At 31.0% G+C, this 14,322-nt stretch overlaps 1 protein-coding gene across 5 annotated transcripts in view; it reads left to right on the top strand.

Moving 5' to 3' along the window:
• The window catches only part of PCDH17 (protocadherin 17), a 96,668-nt gene that overhangs the window by 33,491 nt on the left and 48,855 nt on the right, over positions 1-14,322 (top strand). For 4 of the 5 annotated variants that reach the window (XM_023525151.1, XM_011381046.2, XM_011381040.2 and 1 more), the window contains 2 exons: positions 4,232-4,290; positions 4,424-4,596. In XM_023525151.1, coding sequence (XP_023380919.1) covers positions 4,232-4,290; positions 4,424-4,596 — 232 coding nt within the window. The remainder of the gene's footprint in view (positions 1-4,231; positions 4,291-4,423; positions 4,597-14,322) is intronic. The other variant, XM_011381053.2, reaches the window with a different exon arrangement.

Raw genomic sequence — 14,322 nt, 5'->3', positions numbered from 1 at the left:
TTACAGGTATAGATTATTTGAGGAGCAATGACATCTTTACCCTGTTAAGACATACAATCCATAAACACAATATATTTTCTCTATCTGTGTAGGTTTTTTTAATTTGTTTCTTTCATTGTTGAAATGTTCAGCATGCTGATTCTATACTTATATTTTTAAAAATATTTATTTGCTAAGTTTGATTTTTAGGGAGCTATTATAAATGCATTGCTTTTGAAATTTCCATCTCCAAAGTTTATTATTAGAATACAGAAATGTAATTGATTTTTATGTGAGACCTTGAATATGGCAACTTTGCTAACCTTATTAGTTTTAAGAAGTTTTGTTTATTTATTTTGATTCCTTCTTATTTTCTTCGTTAAATAATATCTCTGAATAAAATAACATTGTAAACTGTTTTCCTTCCTTTCCAATTTGTGTGTACTTTATTCATTTTTCTTGCTTTATTGAACTTATTAGGACTTTTAGTACAATGATTAGTACAGTGGTGAAAACTTCCAGTCTTTCACTAGTAAGTATTATATTAGTCATACTTTTTTATTTTGGTAGATGCCGTTTATATAGTTGAGGAAGTTTCTTTCTATTTCTATTTTGCTGACAATTTTATCATTAATAGATGTCGAATTTCTCAAATGCTGGTTATAACTTTAAAATTTCTATTTTTACTATTTTTATAGTTTGAAAGATCTATTTGCCATCTTTTACTGTCCATTTTCAGTTCAACTTCTTTAGGCACATGTAAGTAGCCATATCTAATTAATCTACTTCTAGAAATAAAAAGCTTTCCTAATTTTGGCCAACATGATTGAGTTTTAGTAGGCGCTTTCTTTTAGTCTTTCCCAGAGACATTCATTTTTATAATCATTAGTTTTTTTTCATAGTTCTAAAAGGATGAGCAAGTTATAGAAGACATATCCTAGGAATAGTTTACTATTTACTACTGCTGATAAAAATTCTGACTTTTGAGTGTAATTTGTAAATAGACTACCATTTGCTGAGTGCTGTTAGGGAAATGCATAAAGACAAATAATCAAAGAAACCATTCATATTCACTTTGTGGGGTTGCTGGATAACTCATTTATTTCTTTTATTTTTCTGTACAAAGGAAAGGCTATCTAAATTTTCATTATTATCATCAAACGAAATAACAAGAAACAAAAAATCAAAATAGAAGGGCACACTGAGTTTTATAAGTGTAGATCTGCTCTGTTATGAGCAAATAATCACTTACCAAAACTCCAAAACTTTTCTCTTTTTATTCCTGACTTTGAAATAGATTAAAAAGATATCTATAATGTCTACTTCAGATCTTTTCTGTAACTACCCACCAATTCAGGGTACACACTTTTATAATAAACAAATTATATATTTTAAAAGTAATTGTTAAAACTCACTGTGTTCAAGCTGAATTTGAGAGGAAAATGTTCTAGTGATTAGTTTGTATGGAAAATGATAAAGTTTTCAGGAGTTATAAATATTCATATTTAATTATTCTGCTGAGACGTGAAAAGTTACAAGTGGCTGACCTCAAATTTTACTTTCTTCCTAGATTTAAAAGTTAAGATTATAAATGTACTAGATAGAACTAAATTTTTAGAGTACAGTGTTGGAAAATACTTCTTAATTAAATGATGTTGTGATACACATGGCTATTTTTCTCTATTTTTCATTTTTCTATGCTAATACTGTAATTTTATATTCAGATTATTTTAAATGTGTTTTCTGACACCCTTGGAGCCTGGATAATAAAAATGTTATTTTCTGTATTAAAGCCACTGTGGTTTTTATAGTGAATTAGTTATATGTTTGTTAAAGCCAAATGGCTTTTTGTCACGGTAATTATGAACAGACACACAATCTCTCATATTCCTACCTATTTTAATGGATGAATGCAAGCATTATTAGTAAATATATGATACCTTACCCTTGATTAGGATGCACACTTTAAAATTATACTTTGTGAAATTCTATAATAATAAAACAATTTATATATTTTTTTGTGTTTTTCTTTTTTACTTCCCTCCAACCTTATTCCTCCTTCATGTATCTTTTTGTTTCTCTCTTCCTCCTCTCTCTCTATTTTTTCCTTGCCTTTCTCACTGCTGTTATTTTCATTCTCTGTCTTTCTCTTCAAAATCCCTTCTTTTCTAACTTCCTCTTGTTTTTCGATTTTCATCAAAATGATATTTGGTAGTAATACCATATCCCAATGTTCATCAAACACTGATACACATATACACACACAAGCTTATATACACACACACATATATAATTTAAAAACAGCTCTTTAATCAATGAGAAAAAACATTTTATTTTTTAAATTCTCTTGTGTTATTATAACTTCTCAGAACTTTAATAATATGCGAACATTTTTAGACACCGTCCCTATCAGAACAGGGAAAGACAAGTTTCTTCAGTGTTTCTCCCAGTGTCACACTGAACAGGGATCCACTTCCCACGAGGCTCCACCTTCTTAAGCTATTAAAATTGCAAGATTACTTTTAAGAGCACTTATATTTTCTAACTGGAGTTTCCTCTTCCACTTTACTTTTTACTCTCTCCTTACCACCCAAGATTGTATTTTTCTGCAGTATTCTAAGATACTCATACTTAGCTTTTGATTGACAGCAATAATGAGTTGGATACATGTGTTTGACCAATTCCAAAGACGAACTGGATTTTATTAAAGTGTGGAATTTCTAAGTAATTATAATTTTAAAAATGAGAAAAATTCTTTCGCAAACTTTTTTGCCTGCAGTGTTGGTTTCCACTATTATTTTTTTAATGATCAAGTTATTCTTTAAAAAGTGATAGTTTGTCATTTGGAAAATGAAAAATAAGGTGTTTCACAGAATCTAGAAACTAATAAAACATGTTATTCAAAAATGTCTGCTACTAACTACCAATGAAATCGGAGTAGGAATGAAAAATGAATCTATCCTTTTTACCTTCTTCTTTGCATTTATTTTGATAAAATTCATTTCAAAAACAACAAAAAAGGATTACAAATTAAGAAATTTGTAAGGTTTTTTTTCTGTCTCCAAACTTCTAACAGATAATGAAACTTAATATTTTAAGTTGTTACTCCTAACATGTTCCCCCCTCCCCCAGTAATAGTTCAAAAAGCTAAATAATTTAAATTATTACATGGGAAGAAAAAAAATACCGTTAGTTTAAATTAGTCTTATTTATAAGGAAAACACATATTGCGCTACATTAAGCCTTACCTTGGGCCCTCTGCTTCCTGAATTGCATGATCCTGTGTCACTGATCCTTGCATGCTGGATGATCTTGTAGGAACCCATAGCTGCTTCAGAGCACAATGGTGTAATATGAAGTGATGCAGAAAACAGGAGAACCTTTGTCACCGAGTCAGCTGCAAGAAGAAGTAATGTGTATGAATGTACAGTATAGGGAGATCTATGAAAGATCCAGTCTCTTTCTCCCAAAAGACTCTGTTCCATGATACAAGGAGAATTCAGTTCTTTTTGGCAGACCTCCATGTCAGTTTGGAAGCAGTAAAAACAGCCACAAAAAACAAGCCTGTTTTATGTGTCTTTACTCTCCATGTTTAAAGTAACATTTTATTTCTTTTTCTTTTTCTTTTACTTTGTTTTTAATAACCAGAAAGTAGTGTCCCTTTCAATTGTCCTGTTTGAGAACAATTTCCATAGTAGGGATATAGATGGGAATGGATTATAAAGATGAGTTCAACCATACGTACCATGCTCATATTTGTTATTGGTGAAATTTGAAGACGAGGCCCTCTCATCTCTTAATTGAGGAGTGGATGACTTTAAAATGATATTACATCAAGGAAGGCATAGCATCGCAGCAGATGATGTAATTATGTTTAAAAATGAGTATTATTAAATAATTCACACTTTTAATATAAAGAAATTAGGTCATTTTTCCACTCCTCCCACAACTATTCAATGTTAATATCTAAATAATGAAACAACACAGTGCTATCCATCCTGGTTCTAACAGAGAATGCCACTTATGACAGGCTCATTGTTTACTTTAACAGGTAATTTGTGGACCGGAATCATTTAATTGTTCTGAGTACATAATTACATGTCAGCAATTTCCAATTTAATTAAAATGTACAAATCTGAAGATTAAGGGAATTTTTGAATTATTAATCATTTTTCCACTAGGAAATCTTGTTGCTCTGCAGGAGATTTGTCCAGTGTACAACTATACGTATTTTTTTCCTTCTCTTTCGCAGACAGACAATTTTCCCGCAGAGCCCAATTACATGGGCAGCAGGCAGCAGTTTGTTCAAAGGTAAGGCCTATTAAATAACTTTCTCAGCTTCTCCATTTGCATTCGTGTCAAAATTGCTTTGCAAGAGACTACACTTCAGATTCAAACTCGTAGAGACAACACTTTCTCTTTTTTTTCTTTATATGTATTTCAGTAGCTCCACGTTTAAAGACCCAGAAAGAGCCAGCCTGAGAGACAGTGGGCACGGGGACAGTGATCAGGCTGACAGTGACCAAGACACTAACAAAGGCTCCTGCTGTGACATGTCTGTTAGGGAGGCACTCAAGATGAAAACTACTTCAACTAAAAGCCAACCACTTGAACAAGGTGAGTGAAGCCTTCCAATGCTTACCAAGTATAAAGCTTAAGCAATCCTTATAAACCTATTAGTACTAGAGTTGCAATCTCTCACAGTGGAATGGGCCAATGATAATGTATCAAAAGAACCAAAAAATCTCAAGTTTGTCCCAGACAAAAAGCAACTGTTCAGTACCTCAGTAACAACAGAAAAAGGAAGGCTGTGGATATTAGTCTTTAACCTTCTTAAAATGAGAAATTAAGCAAAGTCATTAGATTTGTTTTTATCTTCATGAATGTGCCATAAATGTTCCTATTTTGCATTTTATTAACAAGGAAAAATAATATGGCATATATTAGCTAGGTATGCACATTTTAATATACTAAATTACAGGATTAAAATTGTAAATTCAGCACTTTTAGGTGAAATGAAAACTTGGTTGGAATTTTATAGTTCTTAATGGTGGTTTATTTTTAGTGTGAATTTTAGCTTTTAAGTAGTTTTTAAAGAGTCAAGTAACAGCTAAGCGAGAGTTTCCACTCTTTTTGTTTTAGTTTACTTAAATCTTTGTAAATATCAAATAATCATGAATTTGTTTACCCGGGTAGGGATAAAAAAGAGATACTTCTTAATAAATATGTATATTTTTTCCAAAAGTCTATTTTCAATTTATTCATTTATATGCCTTTTTATAATTTTGATGTTTTTGTTGTTTCAAACACAATGGAATATTTGCTAATGATTCACTCAAAGAGAATTAAACTACTTTTATTTCTAAGATTTAGAAACTATGAGTAGTTTTTGTGTGTCTAATTTAAAAAAATGAAAAAAACTATTATGAGAATTGGATTTCGGAATTACAGATGTATACTAGTTAATATGTTAACATTCAAAATATTAACAGTATTTAAATATATTTAATACTTATTGTCAGTTTTTTAATAAACTATATTTATAATAAGTGCACATAGCTGCTAAGTCATTTATTAATTGATGATTTATAGAAAGTAAATTTTTGCTTGTAGTGCAGTCCATCCTTTCACACATACTTTAGCGGATATAATGTTTACTAACTTTTTAAATCATGTTGAAATTTTAATACAAACATACACATGCAAACATATATTTAATAGAAAAATAAATAAATATATATACATATAAATATTTCTGCATTGAGTATAATTATGTTGGATTTATTTTAAGGTTGATCTTCCCAAAAACCTTCTTTTCTAAATAACAAGTGCCAGATAACTTTTTTGTTCCTGACTTTTACCAATGCAATATTGTTTTTTAAATTTTTTAAGCAAAAGCTATTTAAATATTTATCTAATATTCACAGATCCTGCAAATTTTAATGTTTACTTAAAGTGACTTACATGGTCTTGTGGGTTATGACTATGCAATATTATAATATATGAATCTTTTAGACACATTTTAAATAATAGGTTGTTGAATCTTGCTATGTGAATACACACCTTAAGATAGACCCATCTATCTGTATAACATATGGTGAGTAACAGATAATTTCTTGGCTACTATTTGTAAAGCTGCAGAGTAAGTAAAGAGTTTGTATTTATTGTCATTTTCATGAGAAACTTTGTTAATCAAAAACAAAAACCAATACACTGCTACTCACATTAATGCTATAATTCCTTTTCATCCATTAACTGAGCAGTGTATTTGATGGGAATGGAAGAGACCCCTCTAGAAAAAGAAAGTGATTTCGTTTATGTTTAAAAATATAATTTATCCTGAAAAGGTGTTTGTTTTTTTTCTTAATTTTTGATTTCAAAAAGTAGTATCTTAGGAAGGTGTCTATTCTTGAAAAAACACATATTTGGCATATATTTCAATTAATATTACATCTAAAATATTGCTAATCTATGAGTGAGAATGCCAATAGAAATGTCTCTGGTAAAACAAGTAGTAGCCACACATTTTTATTAATAAACATGGAAAAGTTATGAATCTGAAAGCCACACTTCAGTAATCTATGAATTATGTGGAAGAGAGACTGACTTCTACTTCTACTTTAAAACATGAATTTAAAGGGTTAGCTAAAATAGTATTTTATTTATTGATTAGATTCATTAATGCACTTATTTAATAAATATTTATCAAATGCTTTCAATATATAAGGAAAGTTAGATTCTTCGGGAATGTCAAAAATAGATTTGAGTTGGAGCCTGCCTTTAAGAAACTACAAGTAACAAGTAGAGATAAATTTCCATTTCTATTTCTCTCTCTCTCTCCATCTCCATCTCTCATCTCTTATTTAGCTATATCCCTCATCTATCTTCTTATCTATCTCTGCTTCTCATACATCTCTTTCTCTCCATTATCTATATCTTCTTTTATCTATCAATTAATCTATTATCTATCTATCTATCTATCTATCTATCTATCTATCTATCTATTTATCTATCATCACCTATTCGCCATCTATCCATCTATCATCATCTATCATCTATCTATATCTATCTTTCTTCTATTTATGTTTTTATCTATCTGTTTTTGTATCTAGATTCAGAGAAGGAGCTAGCATTTACTACATTCTTACTACATACCATAAACTGTGCCAGCTTCATTTTAACATTAGCTTATTTAACCTGTAAACTCTAAAATAGTTATTATTATTGTACAGATATTAAAACTGAGATTAAGAAAAATTTCTTAACATGCATAGCATGTTGTAATTTTATCCTAGGTCAAGATATGGCCAAAACTTACGTATTTTCTATACATCTTTGTCTCCAAATGGGAGAATTTCCTCAAATAGATATTCTGATTTATTGCTCCAACCATATATCAAATAAACATAGAAGAGTAATTTAAAACCCGAGTTCAAGTATGAGAACCTTGGAGGAGAACATTAAAATAGTTCATATGCAGTGAATGAATTATTCAGTACTTAAAACTTATTATCCTGTTTAGTTTTCATCACATTTATGGATAGGTAAATACTGTTACTCTCACATTTAATAGCTATTAAGAAACTTTCTCAATGTTCTGCAGTTACAAGTAGTGAAGTCCACATTAGAAATAAAATAACATGCCTTCAGACCCTGCTCTCTTAACCAATGCTTTATACCATTCACATAATAAATGATTCACTCAGAAATAATGTTAAAATGTTTGAAGAAGCAATCAGCCACTGTCTTGGTCAATGTACTCTGTTAATTTATTTGAAAAGCATCATGAGAGGCAATGCCAAATTAATTCAATGCACACCTAGAAAGAATAATTTTCTTTATAGATGGAAGATGATGACAGCTGTATTCAAACAATTGTCTCATGTCAGATTTCAAATGTTAAATCCTAATCTTTAATACCTTTAAAAATCTTTAATACCTTTAATACCTTTAAAAAAAAGAACCAAAAGTAGATTTCCTCTTAGGGGAAAAACTAAGAGCCAAACAAAAGGAAACCTGTTTATGAGTCTATTTCTCTTACTAAAAATTTGTAGCAATGCTTTAACAGATTTCAATTAAAAAATAGTAGCATACTATATTTTACCTTTTCTGTATTAGTTTAGTTGATTTCTGTTCCTATTAAATGATCTCAATTAAGAAAAATAATATTCCATTTCTAAATTGAAATATTTCTTTAACTTAGAAATTAAAATCAATTCCAGAATGAATCTTCACATTTTCAATGAAATTTTTTATTCTAATACTGATTTTCTTTTGCCGATGACATAGACCTTTTGAGATTTTATTTTTATAAGCTCAAACGTTATCTTTTTTCCTCCTTTTGTGCAGTTAGATTTTTCCCATTTGTTTGGTTCCTGATACTTGTGTATTTTTGCTAACATCAGTTTAATCATCCTAAATATGCAGCACGAGTATTTGTTGCCCATTATTTTAGCAAAAAACATTTGAAAGGGTTCAGTAGTTAGTTGAAGGTGTGATGTATTTCATTACACTCAAAGATAGCTTTAAGGATTTTATGTTAATAAACTCTCTAATAGAAAGAGGTTATTTTAGTTTCTCTTACTGTGATTGAAAAAAAAAAGGAAAAACTCTCAGATAATGAACTTATTTTCTTTCTATTTGATTGCATTTTTTACTATCTTTTTTTTTTTTTAAATAGGTTATCTCCACATTTCCTTCATCAAGTATTAATTTAGGTCAGTAGGTAGATAAGTAGATGATAGGTAGATAAAAGTAACCCAAGTGTTTTGGAATTTGTACGGTACCATGATAGGACATTACCTAGTTAGAGAGGTAAATGTACAAATGTGTTTTGGAATTTGTACAGTACCATAATAGGACATTACCTAGTTAGAAAGGTAAATGTATATAATGATAGGACATTACCTAATTAGAAAGGTAAATGTACAAAAAAAAAAAAGCATTATTTATCAAAAAATGACACAGAAAATTGATCAACATGCATTTGATCTTATTTTGCTGATTTTATATTTTGAAATAAGAAAAAAATTTATAAGGAACTAATAAAAATACAGACATTATTTCTGTAAAGAAGAGTCACATACAGTTTTATAAAGAATACAACTTACAAAAAATTTTAAGGTAATTTACTTCTTATGCCTCAGAATATTATTGGAACTTTGACTTCTTTAAAGTACTGCATCTCTGAATTCTATCCACTAAAAGCCCTGTAAATTATTTTGATTGTTAGCAATAACTGTTTCTTCTTTTAAAAAGATTTAATAAACTTTCTCTAAAATTTAGTAGTTTGTATCGATTCCCAAATAATAAATGTACAGTTTTTATAAATGCTGACTTGTGATTTCTCTGAACTCCTTATTGATACCAAATGACAGTTCTCAGTTTTCCAAGGATAATCAGTCTTCTATTATCTTTATAAGTGACGAAACCAAGTTCTTGTGGCTTTAAGTTAGTGGACTAGCATTGTACATTGTGACTGTTGACGACCCTTGCCCGGGATTGCAGTGAAAGTGTTACTGTCTGGAATTGAACCTCCCCAATTGAGTAGCCAGTCCCTGGCTACTTTACAGATCCTCAGGAGTTGCTTAGTCAGAACTTTACAGATCCTCAGGAGTTGCTTAGTCAAAGTCTTTTTATTTCTCATTTTATTTAATTGCCTTATAATTTCTCTTTTTTTTTCTATTCAATTCTTTGCCTCCCCTGTTCTCTCTCTACTGCTAGAAAATCTGACTTCTTAAATTACATTTTGGGTTCAAAACATTTCACAATAGAATCCCTGATTAAAATCTAATAAAACTAAAATCAATAAAAAGTTGAAAATAAAATTCCTAATAAGCCAGGTTTGCTTCAATAAATTTCAGTTTTTAAACTAAATTACATTCTTAAGGGTTGCCTTTCATCTTCCCAGAAGAAATTCTAGAAAACCATAAAACCTAAAGCTAATATATGTTTTTTGTTGTTCCTTCTTTTCTTTAAGTCAGTGCTTGCATTTTGCTTGTAGGCTCTATATTCAAAACAGGAGTAGGCTCGCTGAAACGACTGCAGTATCCGTTATATGATTTCAGAGTCTGGCAAGGCTCTGAGCTCCACTCCTTTAAATCTCCCTTCCTAGTTCACTGCATAATGAGTGCAGTTTCACCATATTTCTAATTATGTCTGGAAAGAAAACAGTGACAAATTCCCACAACCTATACTTTACCGTGAAGTAGCTATTTAAAAGAGCAGTAGTAGAGAAATGAGAGAATAGCAGTTGAGGTTCTTGTCAAACTGAGTGAGGGCAGAACCATACATTCAGGATTAGGGAGGAAGTTATGGAGACAGAGGATTAAGACACTGAATACAAACTTGACCTACTTTGCAACTTCCCCTGGAACTGACCCTGAATAGAAAAGTACTAGGATAGTACTTTTATATTCTCAAGCTTTTGCTCTGTTTTCTATTCTGCATTATGGAGCCTTCCAATCAAGCAGCATCTTTTCCCAGACCTTCCCGTAACAGGCAATAGTAAATCCACCTCCACATAAGCAGGAACCAGAAGGCAATGACAATGCCCGTCCTCTCAGCAGACTTCTGGCAACCTCTGAAAATAATTTTAAAAAGAAATGCTCCTATAAATTTATCAATAATAAATTTATCTTAGGAAGGAAATGGAAAATCACTGTCCATATATGGGGGCAGGAAGGAACTGTTGAATATTTAATGCCTGAAAGAAATCACTTATGAATTTGTAAAGGCACTGCTGCTTTATGACTAGCATATGTGGCATTTAATAAATTGTATTATTTGCCCAAAATGTGTATTATATTCAAGCTCTGTACGTTTTTATTAGGCTGCATTTATCTAAGAGCACCTCGATATCATTTTCCCACCTGCCTATGCTGTCTCTCAGGAGTCTCAGAATTCATCTGACTTTACATTTTACTGGATAAAAATGGTCCCCAAACTGTGAACAGCTTCAGTTTAATTTTGCTTACCAAACTTCGCAACTGTCCTATAGTTCACCTAACTTTAAAAGTTTCAATGCTATCTCTTTTTCTCGTGTGCAAACATCTGCTTCTCGAAGCCAGCAGCTGGTATCATGAAAATAGAGATTTTATCACCCTCACATTTGTCACTCATCGTAAAGCCTTCCTAACAAGTGTTGCGTGATTTACTATAGACTCGATGTGATTTTGAGATTCTTTTACTTTTAGCTAGCATGGCAATGACATTTGCTAAAACATTCCAATTAGGAAACGTTGGGACAGTATTTCCCAAACTCTTCAAGCTCATTTTGCCTCTTTCTTGAGGCAGAGACACCTTTTCCAGCCTTAGCATTATCATCTCTCTCAAATACTCCCACATAATCAGAGGATTCTACTTTTTATGTGTTTTTTTTTATAACTATATATATAATTCTATTCTAATTTATGTAAATTTTTATGAAACTTTGAGTATGTCCATAAACGATGAACATCTAGAATGGTTGTTAGCTCATCTGTTAATTAAGAACTGTAAGAAGCTTATGTTAATAGGATAAAACTCCTCCCAGAAATTTTCCATTATTTCTCTTTGATAACATATTTTAATATTGCAGGTACTCTGTTCTTATGAAAGCTATATTACAAAACATTAGGGTAAGAAGAATCCTTGAAGTATAACTTCTATATCCTGTAGGTAAAACAACAAACAGATTAAGTAACCTCTATAGTCTTCTAGTTGGTAAAAGTAGTGTTAGTTCCAGGTTTATAATTTTCTGGTTTATAACTCTTTCTATTCTTCCACATCATTCCTATAACACAAAATTGAGATCTCAGTGTCTCCAAGCAGGTGCTTCAGATTTGTCATCAAATTTCATTTTTTTTAGTCTGAAGATGTCAGCAGCAATGCTTGGAAACTTGATTCTTGATTCTTTCATATTCTTTGAATAAATAATATATTCACATGTTTTATATATATTGAACAAAAGCTTTAAAGATCAGTAAAATGTATCATTTCAAGTGTATACATTGACATTACTGTGTTATTTGTCACCGAGTGTGTATATATATATATATATATATATATATGTATATATATATATATATACATACATACACATAATTGTAGGGCCCAATACCTACAATTCTAACTGTGGGTCCCTAATAATTTCTTAGTGCATTAAGGGGTAGTGATTCGAGGAGAGATTTTCATTCATTCATTTATTTAATCAATTTTTTTTTCTTTCAATAAACAACTGTGCCGAGGATAAAAACATGAGCTAAGGTATAGCTTGGGTCCTCAAGGAGCTCAGACTGTATTAAGAGAATATGACATGTAAACTATGAAGTAGGTGCAGTGACACTATGCCCCAAATATTAATAGGGTCATGAAAATGAACACCCAGCCCAGATTTGAGAATCATAGGAAATTCCTGGAAAAGGAGAGCTGATCCTTTAGTTTAACTCACTTGTCAGAGCGAAGTTAGAGAAGGGAGGATAACAGGGCACTCTCAGAAACAGAGATGCGCAAAGTGCTGTATGGCAAGTTGCTGTTAGGTGTAATGATATGTCAGACTAGGATTGGTGAGTCTGAGACTGGGGAGGGTACGAAAAGCCGTGTGATGGATTGACTGGGGAGGAGCCATTGGAGTTTTAGGAAGTATTAGTTCAAAGTTTCATTTTAAAGAAATTATTTTTATGGCAAATAAATTATTTTTATACAATTAGAAGCTGAGGAAATAGCCCAAGGCAAGATAAAATGAAGCCCAGATTAGTAAAAAGGAATGGAATAAGGTGAAAGATTAAAACCTCCTTTTATTATATGCCAATACTTTTATGATTATAATAAATTGCTTAGTATTCATTTAAAATTAATTTTGGAATAAGGATTTCTAAAGAAAATAATCATTTGATACTCAAATTAATGGGCTATTGCTTGAATTGTTTAATGCCTTTAAGTTTTTATGTAGTACATATATACCACATATATTAAATTAACCTATGCATGTTTGAAACTTTTTGCATTTTCTCCAAATGGCCAATGTTTGTTTGAATACTGGAATTGACTTACTGAAAAAACTTTACCACTCAAAAATACTAGGAAAAATAAAAACAAAAATAAAACTTCAGTTAATCAGATCTTTGAGAGACCTTTCAGAACACAGTGAAGTAGTTTAAAATGATATGACAGTGAATCTTAGAGTTATGACTTGGTGAGCTTACTTCAGTTTACTAAAGTGGTGAAGGCAAGGTGAGATCACCAAGGGGAAAACTATTGGGAAGAAAAAAGAAGTGTTTAGGTGAGTATCAGAAGAGGCAACTAGAAATTACAGTTTGGAAGTTAAAGAAATCAAGAAGTATAAACTTGCAAGCTGTTGAGGTGGAGTCATACTTAAATCAAAGTGAATTAATGAGAAGTATTATTGGAAAAAAAAGAACCCAGGAGGCTGGAATCCAGGATTATTGGGAGAATAGAGTCCAGAACAGACTCCTGCAGGATACAATATCCAGAAGTTGGGAAAGGGAAGAGTTCAATAATCACTCAACTTGCCAAGAAATATATATTCAATATGTTTTATGAAGATCCAAAATCTGAAGACTCTCTTGATGAGTTATTTGAAGCCTAGAGTTTTAGATTTCACTTCCAGCCAAATATAATTGATAGCCAAATTAAATGAATGCATTAAGTAAGGCTGGATAATGCTGGTTTTATTAAAAACAAAATGATACTGAGCTGGTTTTATTTTAGGATTCACAAACTAGTTCTGAGGACTGTCTCAAAATATGTGGTCTGGTATAAATGTATAACTTCCAAGGCTCACTATTTTGAAGAAAAGGATATTTCACTTGGAATCATTTGTTTTCAATTTTTACTGTAATTCAGTAGTTTTTTGTATAGTACCTATCATGCACATGATGCTATCTTAGGTGCTATGTTGAATATTTATTCAACAAATATTTGTTGGGTTTCTAGTATGTGCTGGTGCTTCTCCAACTGTCAAGGATTGAGTAGTAAGCAAAACAAATATTCCTGCTCGTATGGAGCTTACACTCAAATGAGGATGAAGTTCCTACCTGAACCTTCTTGATACTCAGAAGGCCATTTTCACAGAACTCATAGGCTAGTGATGGAAATAAAATATATAACAAACATATAATAAAATGTAGAAAATAATGTGGCGGTGTTTAGGTATAAATGAAAAGGTCTGAAAATTTCAAGAGGGAGAGAATACTGACAATTATTCAACAAAGGCTTTATAAAAGATGAAAAGTGAGCTCAGACTTAAGGAATGAACAGTTTTTACTTTGATAGAACAATTACAACAAATACATAAACATAATCATGGAATATGCAAAATATAAATAATATTTGGGGGATAAT

The sequence above is a fragment of the Pteropus vampyrus genome, unplaced genomic scaffold (assembly GCF_000151845.1).
Source record: "Pteropus vampyrus isolate Shadow unplaced genomic scaffold, Pvam_2.0 Scaffold13, whole genome shotgun sequence".
Lineage (NCBI taxonomy): Eukaryota > Metazoa > Chordata > Mammalia > Chiroptera > Pteropodidae > Pteropus > Pteropus vampyrus.
The sequence above is the reverse complement of the archived record's forward strand: the minus strand, read 5'-3'. Positions and strand labels throughout refer to the sequence as shown.